Genomic DNA, 24,468 nt, shown 5'->3' on the forward strand with positions numbered 1-24,468 from the left:
AAACCTAGGAAGAATTTCTGGACTTTAGCCTACCAGTTTGTCTGGTTTGACTAACCTGCTGAGAGCTAAAACTGGACTCATTGCCCCTGTGCCTTCACGGTGGGCCGGTGGGGTAGAGTGTGCCGCCACCTGAATCTCAGGCAGCACATGGGACGTGCGTGATGCTCATGTGACTGGCTAGAGCTTCAGGGGTGGGGCGGGGATTAACTACTATTTTTTTGGCCATGATCTCTTTCCCCTTCCTTTTTTTTTTTAATTAAATAAATGGATCAAAATTAAATAATTCAAGCCCTGCCTTCAAAATGAAATTTTTTTTTTTTTTTTTAGTATTGTTTAGAAAAAACAATAAAACCCCAATTTTTTTAACCATCACTCATGTCTTGGGTTCGTGTGTGCTTTTAGAGGCCCTGGAGAGAGAGGGCATCTAAGGATGTGTGTGTTTGGTTGGACCTTTCCCTTTAGACTCTGCTTCCTACTCTTTACCCTCCTTCCTTCTGGCCCTGAGAACTCATGCAGAAATAACAGTGCCAAGTGTGTAATTTAAGGAGGGGAATCCCGGGTTGGGGCTTGTGTATAAGTGGAGTAGAGAATAAGAGGGGTGGGTACATACTTAAGACCATTTTTACAGGACTGTTTGAAGGAAGAATGAGAGAAGACTGAGAATATACTTTCATATCCACCTGCCGTTGGCCAGAACTTGGTTTAAAGTACCAGGCTTTTGATTTAGTCTGCATGGAGATGTAGACTCCTTGAGAAGTTAAAAGAGGGAGAAGAGAAGAGACCTTACAAGATCCAGAAAACCTGAGAGATGCAATTAAAGAAGTGAACATAAGGAGTTCCCGTTGTGGTTCAGTGGGATAAGAACCCGACAAGTATCCATGAGGACATGGGTTTGATCCCTGGCCTCTCTCAGTGGGTTAAGGATGCATCGTTGCCATGAGCTGTGTAGGTCGATGTGGCTGGGGTCTGGCATTGCTGTGGCTGTGGTGTAGGCCAGTAGCTACAGCTCCAGTTTGACCCCTAGCCTGGGAACCTCTCATGTGCCACAGGTGCGGCCCTAAAAAAACAAGACGACGTGATGAAAACAGCAAGACCGGGAGGAAGCTCTGTCACGTGCCTCATGTCATCACTTCCTCGCCATTTGTGTCTAGGTCTGTGAGTGGGGACAGTGGGTACCAACTGCTGTGTCTGGTAGGAAGCACTTTTGACTCTTTAGTTTTTAGTTTATCAGACCATGTGGGGGAACACTGAGTAGTCCAAGATGTGGAGTTCGTGTGTTGGGAAAGACGTGCAGTGTACAAGGAGAACAAGGGCTTTGGAGACGTGGTTGTCTTCAAATCCTCACGCTTGGCACTTCTTCACTTTGTAACTGTGGATGAATCATTTTACCCGTCAAAGCCTTAGTGTCCTCAGCTGTAAACATGAGACTAATACTCAGCTCCTAGAATCGGTGTGAAGGGTTCATTAAGTTCTTTAACATGCTTAATGCTTAGAAGATACTTTGTAGATGTGAATATACATGTTAGCTTGGTCCTGAGGTGGTTAAATCTGGAGATGAGATTAGAATAGCTGCTTTTCAGAAGCTCCAATTTTGTTTTAGAAGTCTTTTTTTTTTTTTTTTTGGCTGCCCCGTGGCACATGGAATTCCTGGGCCAGGGATCAGATCCAAGCCATAATTGTGAACTAAGCCGCAGCTCTAGCAACACCAGATCCTTAACCCGCTATGCTGGGCCAGGGATCAAACCTGCGTTCCAGTGCTCCCAAGACACCACCAATCCTGTTGTGCCACAGTGGGAACTCCTGTTTCAGAAGTCTTTGTTTAGATGGAAAACATTTGGTCAAGGGTGGGTGGCCTCAGAGGCCTGCTCTCTCACAAATCTCATCCCTATCTCTTCCTGGAGTCTCTGAGGAATTTCTTGAATTATAATTTGAAGACCACTCATTTTATAGAAGGTGAGTGGGTTTCACCAGGGCTAGGTGACTTGTGGAGAATACCCCCGCTGCCCATGGTGGCAGAGCTGGGAACAAATCCCAGGCCTTATCTGGGATTAAAGTGGGTGCCTAATGCCCTGTGACTTTACAAACTGGTGGCATGTGCATTGCTTACCTTTGTTAGCCAGCTTTGGAGTGGGCCATAGAATAGTCTGGGGAGAGTGGCAGAAATTGCTCCTAAATCGAAAGAACATTGAACTGTTGAGTATGGTACAGAGGACTTTCATCTATGGTGGAACGTGTACAGGTCTTGCAATGTCTCCTTGGTTTTGAGGCCTCCTTTCTCTTCACACACAACTGCACGTACACACATTCGCACTCCTGCACGCCTTTACACCCCAGCCCCTGGTCATCTCCCCACTGCCACATACATGCCTTTGGGTTTACTGCTGTTCAGGGCACCTGGTCAGGATGGTATAAATAGCTTTGCCCAGTGAGTTAATACTGAATCTGCGCCTAAGTCTGAAGAGCTTATTGCTGATTTTTGATGTTTTGAAACTTGCTCAGACACTTCAGTATTAGTTAACGGGCTGCAGCCTGGGAACCGCTGATTCAGGGTAAGGGCTCCTTGACATTTTTAAAGCCAAGAATGCGTGTGTCAGAAGCTGTTCTCTTATTGGCCATCCTGGTAAAGGAAGATGCAGAGGGCTTTCAGTCATACACAGAGGTAGACTCTCCTGTTGACATGGAAGATACTGAGAGGGTGTGAGTGCTGGAAGCTGCACTGCACAGGATGCGTGGAGGGGACCGTGGGAGAAGAGCTTGGGAACTGGAATTGATCATCTGGGTTGGACGATGGTCACTGTTCACATGGTGGATCTGCTCTTTCCCATTACTGCTGGAGGCTGCTGGTGCCAGAGAATTCCCCTTTAGAAAACTTGAAATCAGTATGTACCGCCTAAACCCCAGAGCTTTAATATCACAGGACCAAGTGCTGTACAGGTGAAAAGGGGATGCTGTTGGGCTGCCATCCACTGGTGATAGGTTTCTGCTGGGTGCTAAAGTTTCGAAATGAGGTGGGTTTTTTTGTTTTTTTTTTAATACGGCTCATTACAGAAAAAACTAAAAAATAAGGTGAACATTTTCCATTTACCACCCCGCCCCCCCAAAAAAACCCCATTATTGACGTCTTTCATATCCTTTAGATGTTAACGTGCTTCTCATTGCCCTTTGCATTTCTAAAAATGCAGTGCACTTCACCGTGTCAAAAGAAACTCCAACCAGTTCCCTCATCCCCAGCCCACAAAGTGTACTCTAATCCGTTGGCATCTTGAAATTGATACATATAAAAGGTATGGGGGTAGATGATGTCTAAGACTATTCCCAATCTCAAGCTGTTCTGTTTTATAATCTCTCTTTTCCTACAATACCTCGCTTCAGTGCCACCTGTGAAGCCGTCCTTGGCAGTGAAAATGGAAAGTGATTCCAGTAATTTGTTTATTGTCATGTGGTGGTGTATGATTTGCTTTATAGTTGCTTAGGTTTATCTTAAATGGTCTAACGGGGAGTTTTGAGGCTCTAGGGCAAAGATCATGTATTATTCTCTAGCACCCAGCTGTCAAGGTAAAGTTTTGAAAGCCATCAGTCTAATAACTGGATGAATCGCCTGAGCTCCAGGCTGACTGGGTTCTGAGGACAGCGTGAAGTCAAATTTGGGAAAAGAATGAGGCACCAGTGAAAAAACACTAGAGGAGCTGGAGAGAAGGGTGACCTGGTTCTAGCAGCAGGGCCTTCCCCTTACCACAGGGTTCTCCAGCATGACTTGGGCAGCGAGGACCAAGACAGGTCAGATGGTGACCTCCCTAATTTCCAGTTTTGTCGAAAAGACAGAAAACTAAATTCCTGACCTGGCAAGATAAGGCGAGGGCAAGGCAGTTCTCTGTAGTGACTCTCAACCAACCTCTCTTCCCTTTCCCCCGACTAATCCTGATGCCAACTCCAGCAGTTAGTCTCTCGTGGAAGGACTAGCAAGCAGGTGGCTGCTTTACCTCATCTGGCCCCCTTCCTGGTGTGTCTCCCAGCTTAAAGTAGTTGCTTATGTTTACTGTAGGGAAGTATGTGTACTATAAAGAGCGTATTTTAGGATGGCCTCTGAGATGTGCTTTAAGCTGAAATCTGAAGAGCAAGGTGGCAGCCCTGAGTGCTGGGATAGAGGGACGAGCAGGGGCTGAAGTCGAGGTTGATTAGAGCTTGGGATGTTTAGCAACTGTTAACAGATAGGTGGCTGAAGCCTAGTGAGCAAGATGGAGAGATAAGCAAGGACCAGATCCTGCAAGGCCTTGTAACCATTGTAGGGACTGGAATCTGTTTGTTTTTCTTTTTTTGTCTTTTGAGGGCCACACCCACGGCACATGGAGGTTCCCAGGCTAGGGGTCTAATCAAAGCTGTAGCTGCCGGCCTACGCCAGAGCCACAGCAATGTGGGATCCGAGCCTCGACTGCCACCTACACCACAGCTCACGGCAACGCCGGATCCTTAACCCACTGAGCTGGAAGCTGTTCTTGACACAACGGGGAGCTGTTGGAGGGTTTAAGGTATCGAGGGATTTAGCCTGATGTTAGGCGGCAACAGTGGCAGCGGAAAGACTCTTGGCATTGAGAGGCTGTTGCAGTGATTGAGGCAAGGGATGGGGTGATTGCCGGACTGCTTGGACGGGCTGATGGATTGGACGTGAGAGGAAGATGGTCAAGGGAAAGAGGAACTAAGAATGATTTCTGGGTGGATGGTGACCAAAGGGAATGTTCGAGGTTTGCGGGGAAATGGCGTTCTGGTTTGTTATTTGTCTTACCCATGAAACTGAAGAGCAGAGGGCAAGTGGGCAGCTGGGTAATGAGCTTGGTGTTTGGAGGTGAGGACGGGGCCGGAGCAAGACTTTTAGGAGTTGATCAGTTTAGTCAGTGATCTTGTCCTGACCGCTGAGAAATGAGTGGGGTCCATGGCCACAGTGGGAGTTTTGGCCTCTCATAGGAGGGGACCCTTCCTCCATAATAAGAGGGAGGAAGGAGAAGGCAGTACAGTTGCAGGTGAGCTCGAAGGTTTGTCAAGGAGCCGAGGATGAGAGAGTACATGGCCTGTGGTTCAGCGCCACACGAGGGAACTAGTCTGAGATGCTGAGTGCCCTCTAGAGGTGTTTGCCTGTGTTTGGCGTGTCACCATCCACTTGGTGACTATTTTAGTTGTGTTGAGTGACTTAGGTGTTAGACCCGGGGTGAATAGTTGAGTATAAGCAGGACAGGAAGTTTATCAGTTCTGTACCATTGAGGGAGAAGGGGGTTGAGCTGAGGATGTTTACAGGGGGAAGTGGTTATAGCAGTGGTCCCTTGACCCCATACAGTTAGTTGCATGCTGGCATCCAATAGAGCTTGCTTCTTGTTGAGCCTTTAAGAAAGTGTCTCGCTGTCCCTGGTATGCACTGGCTGGGGGAAGGATATGCAGCCGTGGAACACCAGAAGGCAGTGTGTGAAGAGTGTGCAGACAGGTTGCTTCTAGTTCCAGGGGTGGCCCAGGTGTGACATCTGAAGTTCAGCACAGATACCCTAGCACTGAGAAATTCCAATGATCTTGGAGCTTATATGGGATAGTCCCACCTCCCAGTTAAATACCCTCTCTTAGAGCATCCTTGACAGGCTGCCTCGGCTCAAACGCTGTTTTTGATGGGGAGCTCATTACTTTGAGAAGCAGCACGTGGTAGCTGTATCATGCCCTTTTGTCCTCTAAGCTGCAGCTTATTCCCAGAACTGAGGCTAGGGCTCAGGTCTCCTGCCCCCTAGTCCTTGCTCTATGCCCTTGAGTGAGGAGGACTGAAGTAGCTAAACAAGCAGATATGACAGGGAGCTGTCTTGTCTTTGCCAGTGAAAGGGCTTCCTTTTAGCAAACTAGTCCAACCTCTAAAGGCTTTTTAAAAATCTTGGTGTGGGGTTCCTGCTGTGGTGCTGTGGGTTGAGGATCCAGTGTTGTCTCTGTGGCAGTGCAGGTTCAATCCCCGGCCCAGGAACTTCCATATGCCGAAAGTATAGCAAAAAAAAAAAATAATAATAATCTTGGTGCTATAATCCAGTATACTAGTTATCCATCTCAATGTTGTGTTCCAATTTTTATAAACTGTGTTTTTATATTATCCGAAGGGGCATATATCATGAGAGACTTTAATAAGATCCAGACGTTTGTCTATGATAGTCATTTAACAACTCTAAAAAAGGGAAATAAAGTTGTTTGGATATAACTTACTTTAGTGAACTCAGTGGGCACCTAGTTGCCATCATATTTTAGGTAGGTGGTCAGAATAATGTCTGATGATTCCCCCCCACCCCTGCCTTTTTTTTTTTTTTTTTCTTTTTTAGGGCCGCACCCATGGCATATGGAGGTTCCCAGGCCACCGACCTGCGCCATGGGCACAGCAACCCTGGATCCAAGCCACGTCTGTGACCTACACCACAACTCACAGCAACACCGGATCCTTAACCCACTGAGCGAGGCCAGGGATCGAACCCGCAACCTCATGGTTCCTAGTCGGATTTGTTAATCACTGAGCCACGACAGGAACTCCGTGATGATCCCTTTTTGAATTTTGAAAATTGGAACTTATGCTGAGTTCAAGTCTCTGGCAACCTTCTGCTTGTAGTATTTTCTCAGAGATTATTGACACTTATTCCTCCAGTTTTTCCAGTATAATTTACTTGACCCAGATCACTTCAGTTAATTTGAAGGGGCTCAAGTCTGATCAACCACAGGATTAGATTAATATCCTAGGCTGGTGATGGCTCAGCTGCTCTTAGCATTCTGGACATCATCTGTGTTATTCACCTGTAACCTTGACTTCCTTAGAAGAATATTTGGCTGGAATAGGGGACAGTGGCCCAGCCTTTGGGGCATTATAGCTTAGTGCTAGGAGATGGACTGGATTCAGACCCGCCTGAAATGTGTCTGATTTCACCTCTGCCACTAATTAGCAGTATGACTCGGCAACTTAGCCAGCCTTGCCAAGCATCAGTTCCCTCCTCTGTGAGATGAGTGTGTCAGTTGAGGATTAAAGGAAGCCTTTAATGAGATTCCTGGCCCTTGGTAATCATCTCTTCCAATGGCCTTTATTACTCTTGAGAGTTTGCGGGGTGGGGCTTGTGAGCACACTTGGTAACCTAGGAAGAAAGTGACTTGTTTGGCTTCCTGGAGCAAGGCAGGAGCACTGGGCACAGACACCGCGCCCCAGACGCCTCGGTTTCAGAAGGAAACCCTGGGCACTCCTGGAAGGCCAGAGGGAGTATTTTGCCCTTTGACCTAGTGAGAACAAGAGAGCTTTCCCTTCCTTTGTGTCCAGATGTCTATGCAGGAAGTAGAAGTGAAAGACACCTGGCTGCTTCCTGGGGGGCTCCAGGGGCCCTGAAGCTGCTCGCCTTGCAGGAGAAGGCACACAGCAGGGCTGGGGCTCCAGAAGGGAGAAAGAGGTGGCGGGGGAACACCTGCTCTTAGAGAAGTAGGGCAGGGGCCTGCTCCCCTGGATGTAAGGCCAAAAGGCCTTGGAGATTTCTTCACCCTGTCCCTCTCCACCCTCAGAGCTGATTGCTGCTGCTTTTGGGGGTGGGACCCGGACAGGAGGCCAGCAAGACAGCTGAGATTCCTCTGCCATCCTGGGCTACGACTGCACTCGGCAGGCAGTGCCAGGAATATAGGTGAATGCATAGGGGTTCCACCGCCCTGACCTCCGTGGCCTTAGGCCAGGATCTAGTTGAAGCTCTCCTTGCAGGAGAAGGCCAGCTTTCTCCTGGGCCCCTGTGGGAGATAAGAGAGGTGGGGTGTGGCACAGAAGTGAAAAGTCTAGAGGGTTAAAAAGACCATCTTCCCTGATCGCCTTTCCTCCTAGTAGGAATAATGGAATGAGGGGTGGCTGGGTCGGGGATCAGGCTGCTGGGGTTGAAGGCTGAAACGGCTTTTGCCAGAAGCCCAGGTAGCAGGTAAAATCTTGGGTGATGGAGGGAAGGTGAGCTTGAGACCATGTTGGGGGACCCAGCAGATGGTGAGACCCCTGAATAATGTTTGCTTTTATTTTTCTCCCCTAGCATCCCCAGGCTTCTGGGTGGAGGAGCGAGGCACGAGGTCTCACTCGGCATCTGTGACTGCCCGGGTGCCATCCTCACTCCAGCCCATGGGGTGAGGATGGGGCAGATGTGGCCACTCCTTCCTCGCAGTGACCATGGCCACAATGGTGGCCTTAGCCTTGCTTGGGGGTCTGGAGGCAGTGTGCCCAGCACAATGTACCTGCCAAGTCTTGGGCACTGTGTAAACTGTGGGGTCCTCCACGTGCTCAGCCCCCTCCTAGGCTCCCTGACAGTTTGGCGCTTGGAGCTGAGCCACAGTTGTCTCAACCACGTGACAGGTGGTTCCTACCAGGGCCTGTGGGGACTGCAGGTGCCGCTGCTTTCTCACAGTGTCCCATGGGATCTGGCTGGTGGAGCCCTGGGGGGCCTGCGTTTCCGGAGCAGCTGGACCTCAGCCACACCAGCTTGCCTTCCTATGCCTAGACTTTCCTGTCATCCTTTGCTCTGCCTGGATCTCTCACAACCTGCTTGCCATCCAGGATCCCTGCAGCCTGTGGGGACTCGGGAACCTGAGGCAGCTGGACCCGAGTGACATAACCAGACAGAGCTGGGCACTGCTGGGGTCTGGGGCCTCTTCCACCTATGCTGGCAGAACTGGCTGGGAACCAGCTGCAGTGAGTCAGGGGTGCAGTCCTGGCCACCAGGCCAACCTGGAGGTGCTCTCTGGCTGGGAACATCATCAGCAGCAAGCTGCAGGCCAAGGCCTTTGCAGCTCTGCAAGTGCAGGGCCTCCTCTATCAGAGGCAACTGGCTGTAGCACCTCAAGTTCAAGATGTCGTGACCATCTGGACAGGCATGCAGCTGCTGCTGGCCAGTAATCCCCGGGTATATGACTGTGACGCACCAGCCTTCAGGAAGCTGGGCCACCCACTTTTGTGTGGCCAACCCGGGCAACTTGACTGGTGCTGGCCCCAGGCGGCTGGCGGTGTGGTGTCGAGCAGTGTGGAGCCCTGGCTGAGCCTGGTCGAGACAGCTACTACTCTGCTGGGTATCATAGGCATCATGCCGGTCACTGGCTCTAGCCATGGACATGGCTGAGTGCAAGTACAAGCAGGGCCCCAGAGGAACTGGAGGGCAGGGGAGCCCTCTAGAGAGGCAGCTGGAAGAGGGATGGTCCTTCGGTGTCTTTGGGGCTCAGTTGTCTGCCAGACCAGGTGGGAGGAATGACAGGAGGAGAGAGAGAGATGATTGTGTTCATCTCGGGGCTTAGGACCCACCACCCCTCCCTCACCTATATCCCTCTGACCTAGCATAATGCCGTCATCTTTCCCGGCCCTAGAAGAGGGATCTGGCCCCTAGTCTTCAACACTGCTTTGGGGAAGAGAGCACTAAGAGGCAGAGGCTGAAGACTGGAGGGAGCTGGGGTGGGATGGGTACAAGGAAGATTTCATTGATCTGAATCTCCTTCCCCCTCCTCTCATATGTCCCTGGCCTCTGCTGCTGGGGACTTGATCAGAAAAATTATGATGGGGCTGGGGTCAGGTAAGGGTATTGTTCCTGGAACTATTTTGTGGACATGCACTATCCCAGGTCTCAGCACCTTAGCGCCTTCTTGAGGGCTGTGTATCTTGTTGCATTTGAATTGGGGATGGGTGAGGAGATTGGAAAAAGAAAACCAACTGGAAAGTTGATTCTGCACTATGTGCCTGTATTTTGGTGAAAAAATTTGCCTTATGTGGTTGTCCCTGGTGGCAGGGATGGAGGGAGGAAGTAGGCAAAACGACTTTTAACCCAGTCTTTTCATTCCCAGTTCCTGGAGATTTCCCACTCCTATCCCGACCCCAATCCCAGCGATCACACACTCTCATTCCCTAGCTTTCTGCATGGATAGATCTCTTTCTCAGCATTCTTTCTAATATACCCAGGCGTCCTAGTGAGTTTGTTTTGTTTTGTTTCGGTAGTACCTGTGGCATGTGGAAGTTTCTGAGTCAGGGATCGAACTTGTGTCACTGCAGCAGGACAACACTGGGTCCTTAACCTGCTGAGCCACAAGGGAATCCCGTATTCTAGTGACTGTAAGAAAACTAGATGTGAAAAGGTGTTTTGTTGTCTAGCTTTCACTGGCTGATTAGAAACTTTATTTTATTATATTTATATATTATATAAATATAACATACAATAAAATCATAATATGATCATATAATTAGAACACAAGCAAATATATAGTTTCATGATATAATAGTTTATATGTTACATATAAATTATATATATATATATATTTTTTTTCTTTTTTGGCTGCACCCTTGGAAGTTTTTTGGGCCAGGGATCAAATCCAAGCCGAAGCTGTGACCTGCATCACAGCTGTGGCAATGCCTGAGTTTAACCCACCGTGCCACAGCAGGAACTCCCATGATGGTGAATTTTAAATTCACATTGTCAGAAATGTTATTTGGACACCAGACCTCTTCCCTTCACCACCCCCAGGGAAATGGAAACAGATTTCCCAAATTAAAAGGCCTAATGGAAGTACTTGTAGTCTTAACTTCAGTATTAGAAGATGAATTTGTATGTTGCAGGGTGGGGGTGCAGGAAGATAGGTAGGGGTAGCGTTGTGGTGGCAATCCCAGAGTGCCCAGAACTTTTGCTTATTTATTCAACACATAATTACTGAGACAAAACATAGCGGTAACACCTTTTGTTTGTTTATCTATGCAGCACACATTTCATGAATGCATCTTCCTAGGCCCTGAGGATATAATAGTAAAAAAAGGAGATGTTATCCTTGCCCTCATGGAGCTCACAATCTAGTGTTAATCTAGTCATTAACAAACAAAAAAATCACAAGTATGTAATCGCCAATATGTCAAGTGAATCAGAGGAAGGGTGCCTGATGGTTATGAGAACATAAAATGGGGGAGCCAAGGAGTTCCCCCTGTGGCCTAGTAGGTTAAGGATCTGGTGTTTCTGCAAAAGCTGGCGCAGCACCCCTGGCCCAGGAAATTCCGTATGCTGCTGGGTGCAGCCCTAGAAAGAGGAAAAAAGAAAAAACACCGAGGAGCTGAAAACAAAGAAGTGGGGAAGACCGGTGGAAGCCTGCTGCAGTTAAACTGACAAAAGGTGGTGGTTTGGGCTAGAGTGGGAGCACCGAGCTGGAGAAAAACACACTGATTGAGATGTCTCATGTCCACATCAGCACACTCTCTTCTCTCAGGGGACAGCAGAAGGGCAGACCAAGGCCAGACTTCTCAGGAGTGGCTCTTAGAAGACCCTCCTACTTTGAACTTAAGCAGAAGCAGAGGGTTTCCTCTGGTGTGGGGGTTGTGTGTGTGTGTGTGTACACTACTGAACCCGCCATGTGCTAGGACCAGCACTGTCCCCCTTTCCCAGATATATCTTGTGAAGTGTAAGGCGATAGGGTTGGAGCCCAGGTTTAGATGCATTCAAAAGTTAGTTCGTTTACTGTTCCTTTTTCTACTCTAATTTTCAATTTTACAGCTACACGAAGGGGCCCTTAAGCCTCAGTGGGCAGAAGTTAAGGCTGAACCCCGCAGCTAGAACACTTCCCTCGGTCCAGAACTAGAAAAAGAGAGCTTTGTTTCCCGACGGAAGGGGAAAGAAAACCCTCGCGAGGCCCGGAAGTTGCGCGTTGCATTGCCCTCACCCACCTCCCTGGCCGGGGTGAGGCCGCGGCGGACTGCCCTTCTTCAAGATGGCGTCGAAGATGGGTTCGCGACGGTGGATGCTGCAGCTGATCATGCAGCTGGGTTCCGTGTTGCTCACACGCTGCCCCTTCTGGGGCTGCTTCAGCCAGCTCATGCTGTACGCTGAGAGGGCCGAGGCGCGCCGGTGAGCGGCTCCGCGCGGTCGCTGAACGTGGTGGGGGCTGTCCGGCCCGTCTCAGGAACGGGGGTGCGGTGAGGTGGGGAAGAAGTCCGGGCCCAGAAAGTTGGGACGCTTGTACTGGGGGGGATTGGGGGCCTCAAACTTGTTAGGGACTCTGGTCTGGAGCAAGGTGGGTATCGAGGGTAGTGCGGGGTCCTAGCCATGAGAGGGGGCTCTGGTTTGGGGAAGCAGTGGAGCTTGCGGGAGCTCAGGGGGTCCCGAGGCTCTTCCCGCTTCATTCTTTGCTTCATTCTGTCCTTGTTCCTTCCCACCGCCCGGCTCGCAGGAAGCCCGACATCCCAGTGCCCTACCTGTACTTCGACATGGGGGCGGCCGTGCTGTGCGCTAGCTTCATGTCCTTTGGAGTGAAGCGGCGCTGGTTCGCGCTGGGAGCCGCACTCCAGCTGGCCGTTAGCACCTACGCCGCCTACATCGGGGGCTACGTCCACTACGGGGACTGGCTGAAGGTGAGCGCCTCGGCCCTAGATGGGACCTCGCTGGGATGACGGGGAGCCAGTGTCCGGCACAGCTGGGTGAAGCCTGGGAAGGCGGAACCCCAGGCTTGTAGAGATTATCACAGATCGCAGAACAGAAGGATTTAGAGACCACACAAGCCTGCCTTTCAAAGTGTGGAAACTGAGGTCCAGAGGTGGGAAACAGACTTTCCCAAAGTTACACCACAGTTGGCATTACATTTACATTTAAATCCTTGGTTTAGGATGTAGTCTGTTATCTCAGACTCGTAGGACAAAAAGGACCTTTGAAATATCTGATCTGACCATCTGATTTTATGAAATTTAATTAATCCTAGGGCAGCATTTAAGCCTGTAAATGCCAGAACCTGTGCCAGGCACTACATGCTTGGAGAAAAGCCTGGACCAAGGCACTACCCTCAAGGAATGGACTGTCAGTCCAGTAGGGGAGGCAGATGTGTGAATAGCTGCAGGACAGTGAGATCAGTGGTTACTTTGTGGAACAGACTATACTGTACACCAGAAAGAACACTGGGATTCAAGGGAGCGGAACTGGGGTGGGGAGGGGGGGCAATGCTTGGCATCTGGGTTCTGCCACTTACTTTCTGTAGGACCTTGGACGACTTTATTAACCCTTCAGGGCCTCTCTTTTCACTTCTGATAAAAAGAGTCACCTATCTCTGCTCTACCTGCCCACCACACTTGGAAATGCTAAGAGGGTTCATCACATGGAGTGGGATGCTTCGAGATGGGCAGGCAGTTCTGCGCTGCGGGCAGCCAGCAGACCTGTGGTGGCTTCAGTTCCTGACTGGGGTCCCCTCGCCTCGGCCTAGGTCCGCATGTACTCGCGCACAGTTGCCATCATCGGCGGCTTTCTTGTGCTGGCCAGCGGCGCCGGGGAGCTGTACCGTCGGAAACCCCGCAGCCGTTCCCTTCAGTCCACCGGCCAGGTCTTCCTGGGCATCTACCTCATCTGTGTGGTAGGTTGGGGGAACTGTTGACTGGAGATGCTTGACGGAGTGAGCTGTGAGCCTGAGCCTGGCCGAACGCAGGGAGGTGGGCAGGATGAGGCCTCGCATGCAGTTCCTGATGACCTGGCTCCTGGCAGTTGCCCTGACCAGCTTCTGAGCCTTGGGGGACCTTCAAGAGACTGAGGGCTGGCTCAGAGTCCCTTCTTCCAACATGATGGCCACCCAGGAGAGGAGAGGGTGGATCGACCATTCAGTCCTAAGCCTGAGAGCCAGGATAGCAAGATGGCCTGGTCCTCTCACGGCTTCAGCCCCCAGCGGATTGGGAGAGGGGACAGAGGGGAGGTTTGGAGCCGATGGGGCTGCCTGGCAGAACCGGTTATATCCTGGGTGCTAGGGGAGGCCGGGGTGGATGGGGACGTGGACAGGCCCTGGGTCACTTGGCTTCATCTTAGTTCCTGGGCACCATCTCCCACGTGCAGGGTTCTGTGTTCAGAGGTGAGAGTCCCGGTCTGACTGTGGAACCTCTTCCTTTCCAAGCCCGCAGGGTGGGGAGACACAGAGGCCCCAGCCTCATGGTGTTCCCTAGCCTGAGGGAGAGACACTGAAAGCCCCCTGGGCAGAGGAGGGAGTTAGAAGCTCACCCTGTAGGTGCTGGCTTGTGTCTCGGGGAGGCCTTCCCCGGACAAGCTGCTTGGCCTGTTGGAGAGCCTCAGAGGGCGCTGTGTCTCTAGGCCTACTCCCTGCAGCACAGCAAGGAGGACCGGCTGGCGTATCTGAACCATCTCCCAGGAGGGGAGCTGATGATCCAGCTCTTCTTCGTGCTGTATGGCGTCCTGGCACTGGCCTTCCTGTCAGGCTACTACGTGACCCTGGCTGCCCAGATCTTGGCTGTACTACTGCCCCCGGTCATGCTGCTCATTGATGGCAATGTTGCCTACTGGCACAGCACCCGGCGCGTTGAGTTCTGGAACCAGATGAAGCTCCTTGGAGAGAGTGTGGGCATCTTCGGGACCGCCATCATCCTGGCCACTGACGGCTGAGTTGCACAGCAGAGCGGGAGGCTGCAATGGGCATGCGGAGCCACAAGGGCCACCCTAGCTTCCTCCTTGCTGGCCCAGTTAGGTTTATTTATGCTTTTTGGTCTGTTCGTTTGACCCTGTGTGTTGTGTGTGTGCACGCGCGCGTGTTGGTTGGAGGCAGGTCTCTTCCCCAGTTCCTGGGCTTGGGCCTTGGTTTGGGGGCGGGGGGAGCCCTGGTGACTGTGCTTTACGGGTTTCTTTTTCCTGTTTGTTACGAGAGCTGGGGCCAGCTGTGCGCCTGGGTCTCCTGTCCCAGGGACGGGAGTAAGGCTGGACGAGGGTGGGGGTACCCAGGGTGGGAGCCAGTGGAAGGGAGACCGAGAACCAGCAGTGAGCCAATGTGAAGAATTCCTTTTCGAAAGCTGCAGATGCAGGGAGGCTTTGCAGTGCTTTTCGGGGACTGAGAGTGAGTGCGGGTGTGGACACGTGGACCAGGCCCGGGGGAGCAGAGGGGCCAGGCACCGCGGAAGTCGTGGGCTCTCAGGGTACTCCAGGGGCAGAAACAGCACTAGCTGTCACCCCCTTTGAGGGCAGAACAGGCCCCCTGTCCACTCCGGGCTGTGGGGCAGGCAGCAGCCAACTTCCTGCCTCTGGCCTTCTGTTTCCAGCCCGGTGGGGGTGGGCACCCTCCCAAACACCAGACCACACAGTCCTCCAAAAATAAACATTTTATATAGACATTTGGCTTTGCTTCTCTGTTCTCCCCACAGGACACTTTGCCATTGGCTGGGATTGATCTTGGGTTTCTTGAAAGCCTGTATCTGGTTCAGCCCCACCTTGGTCCGCCCATGACCTTTCCCTGTTCCGAAAGTTCCCACAGTTCTCTGACTCTCAAAAGTCTCCACATACTCCCTGTAGCGTGTGCTTTCTCTCACGTCAGTCCCTCTTGCTGCGGCTTGTCTTTTCCTCCCCATTCGGTGCCAGCTCTTTTCAAAGAAATCTTCGGTGGGGCCACTAGAGGGAGGGAACTAATGTTAAGCTTCCTGCTGGGAAGCCTAGGACTTTGCATTTCACAGATGAGGAAATGGAGGCTCAGAGGAAGTGCCACAGAGCCGGCTTCCAGGGCAGCTCTAATGCCCATGCCCAGATGTGTACTCTCCCCTCACCTAAGGGAAAACAGGCAGCTCTTGGGGTTGGTTCTGTCACAGCCCCTGCTGTGCCTTAGTGACCCTCTCCCTTCTCGTCCACACACCGCCAGACCGAAAGTAACCCCGAAGCCAGTTTGGCGCTTGGCACTGTGGGGGTCAGAAAGGTCGAGTGAAACCTGGGCCTTGGGACTGCTGCCCGTCCGAGATGTTCTGCTGCTGCAGAGACGAGATGTAACCTCTAGGGGGGGGGGCCAGGGAAACGCATCCAAGTCTGGGCTTGGCTCTGAGCCCGCCTGGAAGGGAGCCGGGGCTGCTGCCAGTCTGGCCTGTGAAATGGAAGATGTTTCCTGACTAGGGGGCAGGGGAGCCCCTCCAGGGGCTGCTGACAGCTGAGTGGGGGAGATGGTGGCAGCATTCATTCTGGGGCCTTGGTCTCCTTTAGCTCCTCTCTTCCCTCTGGGAGTCCCCTGGTTCCCCAGCCCTCAAGATCTGCTCCCAGAGGGTCACTGCTAATTTCCCTTCAAGTGCAAGCTGACTCAGACAAGAATTTGCATTTTAATCAAGGCCTCCTGAGAAGTTGCAAGACCTGAAGGAATTCAAATGAGTGGTGGAGTCTCAGGCAGATGTGGGTGAGCATTTGGGCAAGGGAGCCTCCGAAGAGCACAGAGGCCACAGACTGGCCCATCCTTAAGCCCTGAGTAGAGCCCTGCCCTCCTCCCCCCAAATCCCTGGACTGAAAATTGGAGGCCATCTGGTTGTGGCTTTGGAGCAAGTTGGGGATCTTGGGCAGGCCCTTCTTCCTGTACTTGTCCTCACTCAGGTGCCCCGCTCTGGGCGCGGCAGAGTAGGGGCCACCTCCTCTGCAGATCACTCAGCCAGCAAGCCTGGTCTGGCTGCCTGGGGACACCTCCAGCAGGCATGGCTTTTGGTCCACCCTGGCTGTCCCAGGGCCTACAGGGCTGGTGGAGAAGGTCAGCTGCCTGGGTCAGAAGCCGGCTTGCAGAAGGAGTCCGGCAGCCCCTTGGCATGGTTGACCAGCTCATAAGAGTCCCGGATGTCGGCCAGGCCAAACCAGAAGAAGATCCACTGCTTGTTGGAGAAGCTGCCATCACTGTGTTTGAAGTACCTGGTGGGGGTTGGGGAGAAGGTTTTAGGTAAGGCCGGTGCTTGCCACTCACTGGTTTGCTTATTGAGGACCTACTACAGGCATACCTCGTTGTACTGTGCTTCATTGTATTGTGTTTGGCCGATACTGCATTAAAAAAATTTTTTTTTTACAAGTTGAAGGTTTGTGGCAACCCCGTGTAGAGCCTAGTCTATCAGTGCCATTTTTCCAAGAGCATTTGGTCACTTTGTGTCTCCGTGTCACACTGTGGTAATTCTTGCAATATTTCAGATGCTCCATCAGCAAAAAGATGACTACTCACTGAAGGCTCAGATGATGGTTAGCATTTTTTAGCTAATATATATATTTTAGGGCCACACCTGCAGCATATGGAAGTTCCCAGGCTAGGGGTCGAATCAGAGCTGCACCTGCTGGCCACAGCCACAGTGACAGCCACGCCAGATCCGAGCCACATCTGTGACCTACACCAGAGCCAGTGGCCACAGTGGATCCTTAACCCATTGATCGAAGCCAGGGATTGAACCCACATCCTCATGGATACTTAACCCGTTGGGCCACAACAGGAACTCCCAATAAAAATATTTTAAAATTAAAATATGTACATTATTTTTTGACCTAATCGCACACTTAATAGACCATAGTATACTGTAAACATGACTTTTATATGTAGTGGGAAACCAAAAAATTCATGTAATTTGCTTTATTGCAATATTCGCTTTATTGTGGAGGTCTGGAACCAAACCCACAATATTTCTGGGGAATGCCTGTTACACACCAGACATCCTGCTAGGACCTGTGGTCTGTAATCTGATTTTATTCTCATAATATCAGCCAAGAGTCTAGGGTTGTTATGCTCTTTGCACAGAGAAGTTAGGTAACTTGCCAGAGTCACAGAGCTAGGAGGTCTGGAGTGAAGACCTCTTTTGCCCTCTCCCACGCTGTCTTGGCTGACAGCCCCGGGAGGGGTTCTTGTTCACTTCTTGGTGCCCACAGAGCAGGGTAGTGGGGGATGAGGGGATATTTGCAGAGGGAAAGAGAGGAGGGAGTTTTCCGCTGGACATGCAATGGGCCTGGGCCAGAGCTTGGCAACTGGGCCTGGAATAGAGCCCAAAGGCTCTCTGGACCCTGGGAGTGGCAGGCAGCGTGGCGGTGGGAAGTGTCTTCAAGGAATCCACCGTGGCAGGGCAGAGCCAGGATAAGTGTGCTCTGCTTCTAGGGAAATCTCAGGCTCTGTGTGTGGTCTACTGTCTGGGGAGCGTCAGGCACACGGAGTGGACCATTTCCGGTGGGGACGGATGGCTAGTGAAAGAAGGGGAAGCCCAGCCTGCCTGGACCCCGGGTGTCGGGGCGGGGCCCAGCCCTGAGCCGGGAGGGGCGGGACCTACCAGGGGTTGATGGGGTTGGTGACCCGGGAGCGCCAGAAAAGCGTCTGCAGGTCCCGCCGCAGGCGCTCCCACAGCATCTGGCCGGAGCCTTGGCCCTGGCGGCTGGAACTCACCACAAACTTGTCTAGATACGGGGTGCCCCCCAGTACGGGCTCCGTGGTCAGAATGGCGGCCGCGTTGTACCTGGCGCAGCGGGGGAGAGGCAGGCTGGGACCTCTCCTTGGCCCGGAGATCCCCGGCTCTGTCCCTCGGTCCCTGCCCTCGGGGGCCCGCAGCCTCACCCCTCAGAGACGTAGACAGAGTGCAGTCGCGGGCGTAGCGAGGCCAGATAGTCGTCCCGCAGCTTCTTGCCAAAGCTGGCGTTGACCAGGTTCACTAAGCGGTCCTGGTCCAGGCTGTCCAGACTGCGCACTCGCAGCATCCGTTCGGCGTTCTTGAACAGGGTCCCGGACCCTGGGGGTGGGATGGAGGAGGAGAGGTTAATTCAGTCCGAGAGCCAAGTCCCCTCCACGCCTCCGTTTGCTCAGCCTGGTGGGGGTTTCAGGTAGGACAAGGGCTGGTGGGACAATTATCCCCTTTGGGAGCTCTCCACAACGAGACGTTTTAGGTGGTCTGCATGGTTTGTACGCGATTTTCACTCAGGGAGATGCTTTTCCCAGGCAAAGTTTGTCCTTCAAGTTCCGCGCCTCTCCTGTAGTCCCACCTACTTCCCCTAGTCCCGCCTACCTCCCGAAACCTTGCTCTCTCCGCCCCTGGTCCCGCCCACCCACCCAAACCCCGCCCATCGCTCCTAGTCCTGTCCATCCCACTTGGTTCCGCCGGGTCCGTGGTTCCTCCCACCTACCCAAGACCCGCCCATCTGTCTAGGTTCACCCAAGTCCAGGCCGGGCCCGTCCACCTCCTTGGTCACTTCCCCCAGGTTCGGCAAGAGGAGGAAACCTTTGCTTTGGCGGCGGCCCCTACGGCTTCCACCGCCTCTCCTGCTCCCCCGCCACCTCGCGCGCCCCCTGTTCCGGCCCTCACCCTTGTTGCTGAAGAGCTCCGTGAGCAGCGTGCTGGCGGCGGTGATGACCGCCGAGGAGTGGTGGGGCAGGCGACTGAGCACGTCCACGATGAGCCGCATCTGCTGCCGTTCTTTGGTGCTCACCCACTCCGCATTGGTCACCAGGTCCAGGTCGGCGGGCAAGTTCACGTTACTCAGGACCTGTGTCCCAGGACGAGAGGGTTAGCTCCCAGCCTGCCCCCGGCCAAGGACTGCGCCCCCGCCCCACGGACCTGTCCTCACTGACCTTCTTCCTCTCGGAGTCCTCAGCCAGGGAGGGCTCAGACCTGAGCCCCCACGGATAGAGCGCCTCCCTGACACTCCATTCCCGACCCATGCGGCTTGAGAGAAAAGTGACTCTGGGGCCCGTCAGGGAGGCATGCAGGGGATGCAAGAGAGGGGTTCACCCAGGCCTGGAGTCGCGGACAGTATAGGGCCCAAAAGGAGGAGACACACCTTGTGACTGCTGTCGCATATGCCGCCTGTAGTATTGAGGAAGATAATTTTGGTGGGCTGCAGCGCCTTGGCCAGGGCCGCGGTCACCTCCAGCGAGTCGAGGAGCACGGAGCGGCGCGCAGCCGTCTCCCCGATGGGGCACAGGATGGGAATGCTACCCGACTCCAGGCACCACTGTAGCAGGTCCGTCTCCACCGAGACGATGCCGCTGTAGCTGCGGGCCAGACGCTGGTGCTCAAGGAACTTGCCTCCAGGACCCCCGGGACTGGGGCGGTGCTGGGGCGGGGCCGGCAGCTTCGCGAGATCTGGGGTGCAGGGGCAGGCAGGGCTGGCACTAACCTGGCATGAGGGGCTGGCTCAGCAGCTCCCAGTACCGACCCACCACCAAAAAAAGGCACAGCGGTGGCGGCATTGTGCCGCAGCGTGTTCACCAGCACCTTGCATCTCTGGGCAAGCTGTGCCTTGGCCTCCCAGAAGGAAAGACAGCCTGAGGGCGCAGTGGGAGCCGGCAGCCCCAGAACCACCAGAGGCTTCATGTCCATGCGTTGCAGGAAGGCCAGGGCAAAAGCCAGGCTGGACATGGCCTGCTGGCACTTGAGCACCTCGTCTTCCACCTGTGGAGGAGCAGGTGTTCAAATGGCTGAGACCCTGGCCATGACTCCTGTTGCTCCTGCCTGTCCTACATCCTGGCCCTCTCAGTCCCCAACCCTGCCCAGGAGTTGTCAGGCCCCATTTCTGGCCACCTGCGCCCACCTGCTCTGCCCTTTGCCCCCTTGGGTCTTGCCGTCCTCTTATCTCACACTCGTGTTCCTCCCTCCGCTCCTCCCTGCGACCTTGGACCCTAGAACGAACACCTGAGGGGGAGGGGTGACGCAGGCAGCTTCTGTCCAGGCTCCCCAATTGCCGACTGAACCCCTAACTGCGCTCAGGGTGACAGCACTTCTCCCGTGCATCATACTTGACAAGCCCAGGCTCCTCACTCAGGCTCCGCGTGAGACTTGGGGAGGAGCACCCAGTCTCGCCCAGTCGCCCGCGCTAGTCAGGGTTCTGTCCAGCCGCTTCCTGGTTCTGCTGCCTAGAGTCTGCAGACTGTCCTGCCACGTCTAGTGACAGACAGGTCGCCACCCATCTCCCACTCCCTCTCTGTGACTTGGCGGACGCCGGGCTCCGCTCACCTCGATGACGGCGAAGGGCCTGTCTGTGGAGTGGTGGCAGGTCTGGAACTCCGAGAGCCAGTGGCGCGCCTCTCCTGGGCTGGCCCCACACTGGTTCAGGAAGACCTGGATGTCCCGCTGCACCAGCGAGCGGCCGGCCGGGGGCCCCGGAGGGTCGGGGGGCACGGGGGACGTGGGGGGTGGCTTCCACGACGGCTCCTCCACTGCAGGCGAGGGGGCGCCATCCCCAGCGCCCTCGTCGGCATCCTCTCGGGCAGGCGCCCAGGCCGTGCTGAGCCGGCGCCCGGGGCTGGTGCCCCTGGCCGCCCGCCGCCGCGCGCTGCCACTCAGCCCCCGGGCGCCCCCAGTGCCTCGAGGGCCGCGCAGCCTTCGGCTCACAGGGGCCGCCCGCAGGGCCCAGGCCAGCCGTGCCGTCGCCATGACAACCAAACCCGCTCGCCCCCCCAAAGAGTGACCGTCTGTCGGGAGCTCCCGGCTCTGCGGGCCTCTTAACCTTCAGCGGGGCGGGGCCGGGCCGGCCGGGGCGGGGCGCGGACGGGGGCGCCGAGTCGCTTCTGGGTGCCTTTGAAGAGGGTCAGGCGGCGGGTCAGAGGGCGGCGCCTAACAGGATCCCCCGCCCCTAGTAACCCACTAGTAAGAGTCACGAGGCCTTGATAAGGGGTGGCTAGGTGTCTTTAATCTGTTGCCAGAGCCGGTTCCTGGGGGGGGGCTCACAGGACCTAAAGGTGGCCTCAGCGCTCTGCGGGGTCTTGAATGATTAGGAGGGAGTCTGACGTGGGCAAGAGGGGAGAGCAGGTGGCAGGTATCGCCTGGCTGAGGGCAGAGACTGGAGGGAGAGGTGGGGAAGAGTGGAAGCCTGGAGGAGTGCCAGCCTCGCTGGAGGGCCGCCAGCCTCTGTCCTCTCTGAGCTCAAAGAAGATGGAATCATGAGGTTACCAGCGTTTGCCAAACTCTAGCCACTGGGTACCACCTTGAAGAATTTTGGCATATGCTCAAATCACCCCTTCTTAGTATTAACGTTTTTATTAAACTTTTTTTTCTTTTGTCTTTTTAGGGCGGCACCTGTGGCATATGGAAGTTCCCAGGCTAGGGGTCAAATGGGAGCTGCAGCTGCTGGCCACAGCCACAGCAGTGCTGGGTCCTTAACACTGAGTGGGGCCAGGTGTCGAACATGCATCCTCATGGATGCTAGTCAGGTTCTTAACCTGCTGAGCCACAATGAGGACTCCTTTTCTTCAAACTTCTTAAATTTAATATTTATTCATATCGAGTTCCCGTTGTGGCTCAGTGGTTAACGAATCTGACTAGCATCCATGAGGATGAAGGTTCAATCCCTGGCCCTGTTCACTGGGTTAAGGATCCAGCATTACTGTGAGCTGTGGTGTAGGTCGCACACACAGCTTGGATCCTGTGTTGCTGTGGCTGTGGTGTAGGCCAGCAGCTACAGCTCTAATTTGACCCCTAGCCTGGGAACCTCCATGTGCCGCCCGTGTGGCCCTAAAAAGCAAAAAAAAAAAAAAAATAAAATAAATTTATCCATATCAGGATTTTAACTGGAAGGCTAGTATCACTTGCAATAAACAGAAGAAAGCCTTACAATAAAGCGAGAACAGAATGTCATAAATTCCAGCTTTCTCCTATGTAAAATAATGGCTGCTGAGCCATGCAGAATGCCAGGCACTGTGGAAAACTTCCACAAATAGAAACTCAATGAAGCCTTACAATAACTCCAGAGTAGGTATCATGATTAGATCCATTTTATAGATGATGAAATGGAGGCACAGAAATATGTGAAGGCCAAGGCATTCAGTTCATAAGCAGTGGAACTGGTCTTTGAAGCAAAGCAATTTTTGCTCCTGATCCATGCTCTTGAGCAAGATTTGAAAAGGACTTGAAATCTTTCACAGGATGTGATTCATTGTTGCCTAATATTGTATCCACGTGCTGCCTAAAGGCGCCTGGTGGTGTGTGATCAGCTGCACACATCCTGCACTCCAGCACACTCTACCCAGATGGGATCCCACCCCGTCATAATAGAGAGCAAAACGCTCTCTAACTGCAGGGGGCTGTGACTTGGCGGAGGTCACACAGCTTGTTAGTGTCACGGTCAGACCCTTGGCATCCTGAGTTCCCATCCCGTCCCTGAGTTTTCTTCCTTGTGCACAGCTCTGTGTTCCCTGCGCAGGGAGTCAGGATTCCTGGGGCTCTGCTTGAATGGGGTGCAGAGGCCTGGGTTCTTTTCTTTTGAGAAAGCTAGAGGCTGCCGGGTTGAGTGCGCCCACCCTTCCAGGGATCCCTCAGCAAAACACACGTTCCCATGAGCATGCGCACACGTACTCAAGCAGGCATGCGCACACACAGGGCAGCATGGGCTGGCACTGTCCTGGGCAGGAGGTCCCTGGCAAGGGGACACGGGAACTGAACTCTGTGATCTCCTCCACCGATATTTCCATTTTCCTACTTAAAAATCCTGGGTTCTGACAGAGAAGAAAGCTATGGCACAAGGGGTCTGGACCCCTTGCCCTGGGGGGCAACCTCCAGGGCCTTCTTTCTCTTTCTTCTTTGCTGCTGCCCCTCCCACGCTCACACTTCCCAGAATCCACCAGAGGGGCTGGTCCTAGCTCCTGGGGCGGGGGTGAGGAGCTGTAGTCATTTTCCTTCTTTCTGCTCTCAGGTTGGAGAGCCCCGATCTCAAATGTGCGCCCTTCCCCCACCTATCCCTCCCAGCCCCTCAGAGCATCCACCCTCCCTGGCCCCTCTCTACTCAGATTTCCTCCCTCTCGAGTCCCCATGTGGCACAGGGGAAAGGAATCTGACTAGCATCCATGAGGACGCACAGGTTCGATCTCTGGCCCTGCTCAGTGGGTTAAGGATCTGGTGTTGCCATGAGCTGTGGTGTGGTCACAGATGAGGCTTGAATCTGGTGTTACTGTGGCTGTGGTGTAGGCAGCTTCAATTTGACCCCTAGCCTGGGAACCTCCAAATGGCGTGGGTGGGGCCCTGAAAAGACAAAAAAAAAATTAGATTTCCTCCCTCTGGGTCTCTCCTGCCTTTGCTGCTCTGGGCTCTGCCCCTGCTCTGGCCCCTCTTCACTTCTTCCAACCCCCAGGAACACCCCTTCTGGGGCCGTTCCCCTCAGCTGTGGCTGAGTCCTGCCTCCTGCAAGGACGGCCTCTCCCTTCAGACTGGGGCACCCTGAGGGCAGGGCTTATGTCTCCTTCCTCAGACTGGGGGCTGCCCGAGGGCCCCATGGGGTCCAGTGGCCAAGAGCACCCGTCCCATTTACCCTGGGCCAATGAGGCAGACGCTGAGTGGGGAACTCCTTCCCTCTTCTTTGGGCTTCAGCCCAGAGGGCCGTGTCCCCAGACAGCCAATGGGGCCCAGGGATACCCCGTGTAGATGATTAACTCCAGGCCAGGTGACCCTGGGGCCACTCTCCCCGGGGAAGGCCAGCCTGCGGTTGGGAACTGACCCTACTTTCGGATGAGAGGCCCGTACGGGGTCAACACCCCCACTGACCCAGGCCTCTGAGCTGAAGGCCTGCGGGATCATTGCTGGCCTGTAGTCCCAGCATGAATTTTATATTTTCTCCTTGGAAGCTGGCTGATGTTTCATTTTTCGGAGCAAAGTCTGCTGTCAATGGGCCCAGAGTGGGGCTCCCATCTTCTCCTTAGGCCTTGGGTCATGGAGACGCTGGCAGCAGACACAACCTTCCAGCCCCTCCAGATGCCTCTCTCAGCAGGGGCCTCAGCCCTGAGCCCCCGGCG

At 53.8% G+C, this 24,468-nt stretch overlaps 2 protein-coding genes across 2 annotated transcripts; one reads left to right on the forward strand and one right to left on the reverse strand.

Moving 5' to 3' along the window:
• The first annotated feature begins 11,492 nt into the window (after positions 1 to 11,492).
• TMEM101 (transmembrane protein 101) lies at positions 11,493 to 15,107 on the forward strand. Its single transcript, XM_047757870.1, has 4 exons — positions 11,493 to 11,870; positions 12,193 to 12,373; positions 13,213 to 13,359; positions 14,082 to 15,107. Exons 1-4 carry the CDS (start codon positions 11,734 to 11,736, stop codon positions 14,388 to 14,390), a joined length of 774 nt encoding a protein of 257 aa, XP_047613826.1. The 5' UTR covers positions 11,493 to 11,733; the 3' UTR covers positions 14,391 to 15,107.
• A 946-nt stretch (positions 15,108 to 16,053) lies between these two features.
• On the reverse strand, positions 16,054 to 21,240 carry NAGS (N-acetylglutamate synthase). Its single transcript, XM_047757869.1, has 7 exons — positions 20,702 to 21,240; positions 19,866 to 20,140; positions 19,527 to 19,740; positions 19,052 to 19,232; positions 18,310 to 18,481; positions 18,029 to 18,211; positions 16,054 to 16,643 (listed from the first exon to the last, which is right to left on the reverse strand). The coding sequence occupies exons 1-7, from the start codon at positions 21,119 to 21,121 to the stop codon at positions 16,490 to 16,492; spliced, it is 1,599 nt and encodes a 532-aa protein (XP_047613825.1). The 5' UTR covers positions 21,122 to 21,240; the 3' UTR covers positions 16,054 to 16,489.
• Between the last annotated feature and the right edge of the window lie 3,228 nt (positions 21,241 to 24,468).

This window comes from Phacochoerus africanus, chromosome 14, assembly GCF_016906955.1.
Source record: "Phacochoerus africanus isolate WHEZ1 chromosome 14, ROS_Pafr_v1, whole genome shotgun sequence".
Classification (NCBI taxonomy): domain Eukaryota; kingdom Metazoa; phylum Chordata; class Mammalia; order Artiodactyla; family Suidae; genus Phacochoerus; species Phacochoerus africanus.

Excerpts from the sequence above, each read along its gene's own strand:
- NAGS (XM_047757869.1), bottom strand. The coding sequence starts at position 21,121 with ATGGCGACGGCACGGCTGGCCTGGGCCCTGCGGGCGGCCCCTGTGAGC. Across the intron at positions 19,741-19,865 it reads GAGCCAGCCCCTCATGCCAG|CTACAGCGGCATCGTCTCGG; the intron begins GTTAGTGCCAGC and ends TCTGGCCCGCAG. Across the intron at positions 19,233-19,526 it reads TATGCGACAGCAGTCACAAG|GTCCTGAGTAACGTGAACTT; the intron begins GTGTGTCTCCTC and ends CCTGGGACACAG.
- TMEM101 (XM_047757870.1), top strand. The coding sequence starts at position 11,734 with ATGGCGTCGAAGATGGGTTCGCGACGGTGGATGCTGCAGCTGATCATG. Across the intron at positions 11,871-12,192 it reads GAGAGGGCCGAGGCGCGCCG|GAAGCCCGACATCCCAGTGC; the intron begins GTGAGCGGCTCC and ends CCCGGCTCGCAG. Across the intron at positions 13,360-14,081 it reads GCATCTACCTCATCTGTGTG|GCCTACTCCCTGCAGCACAG; the intron begins GTAGGTTGGGGG and ends CTGTGTCTCTAG.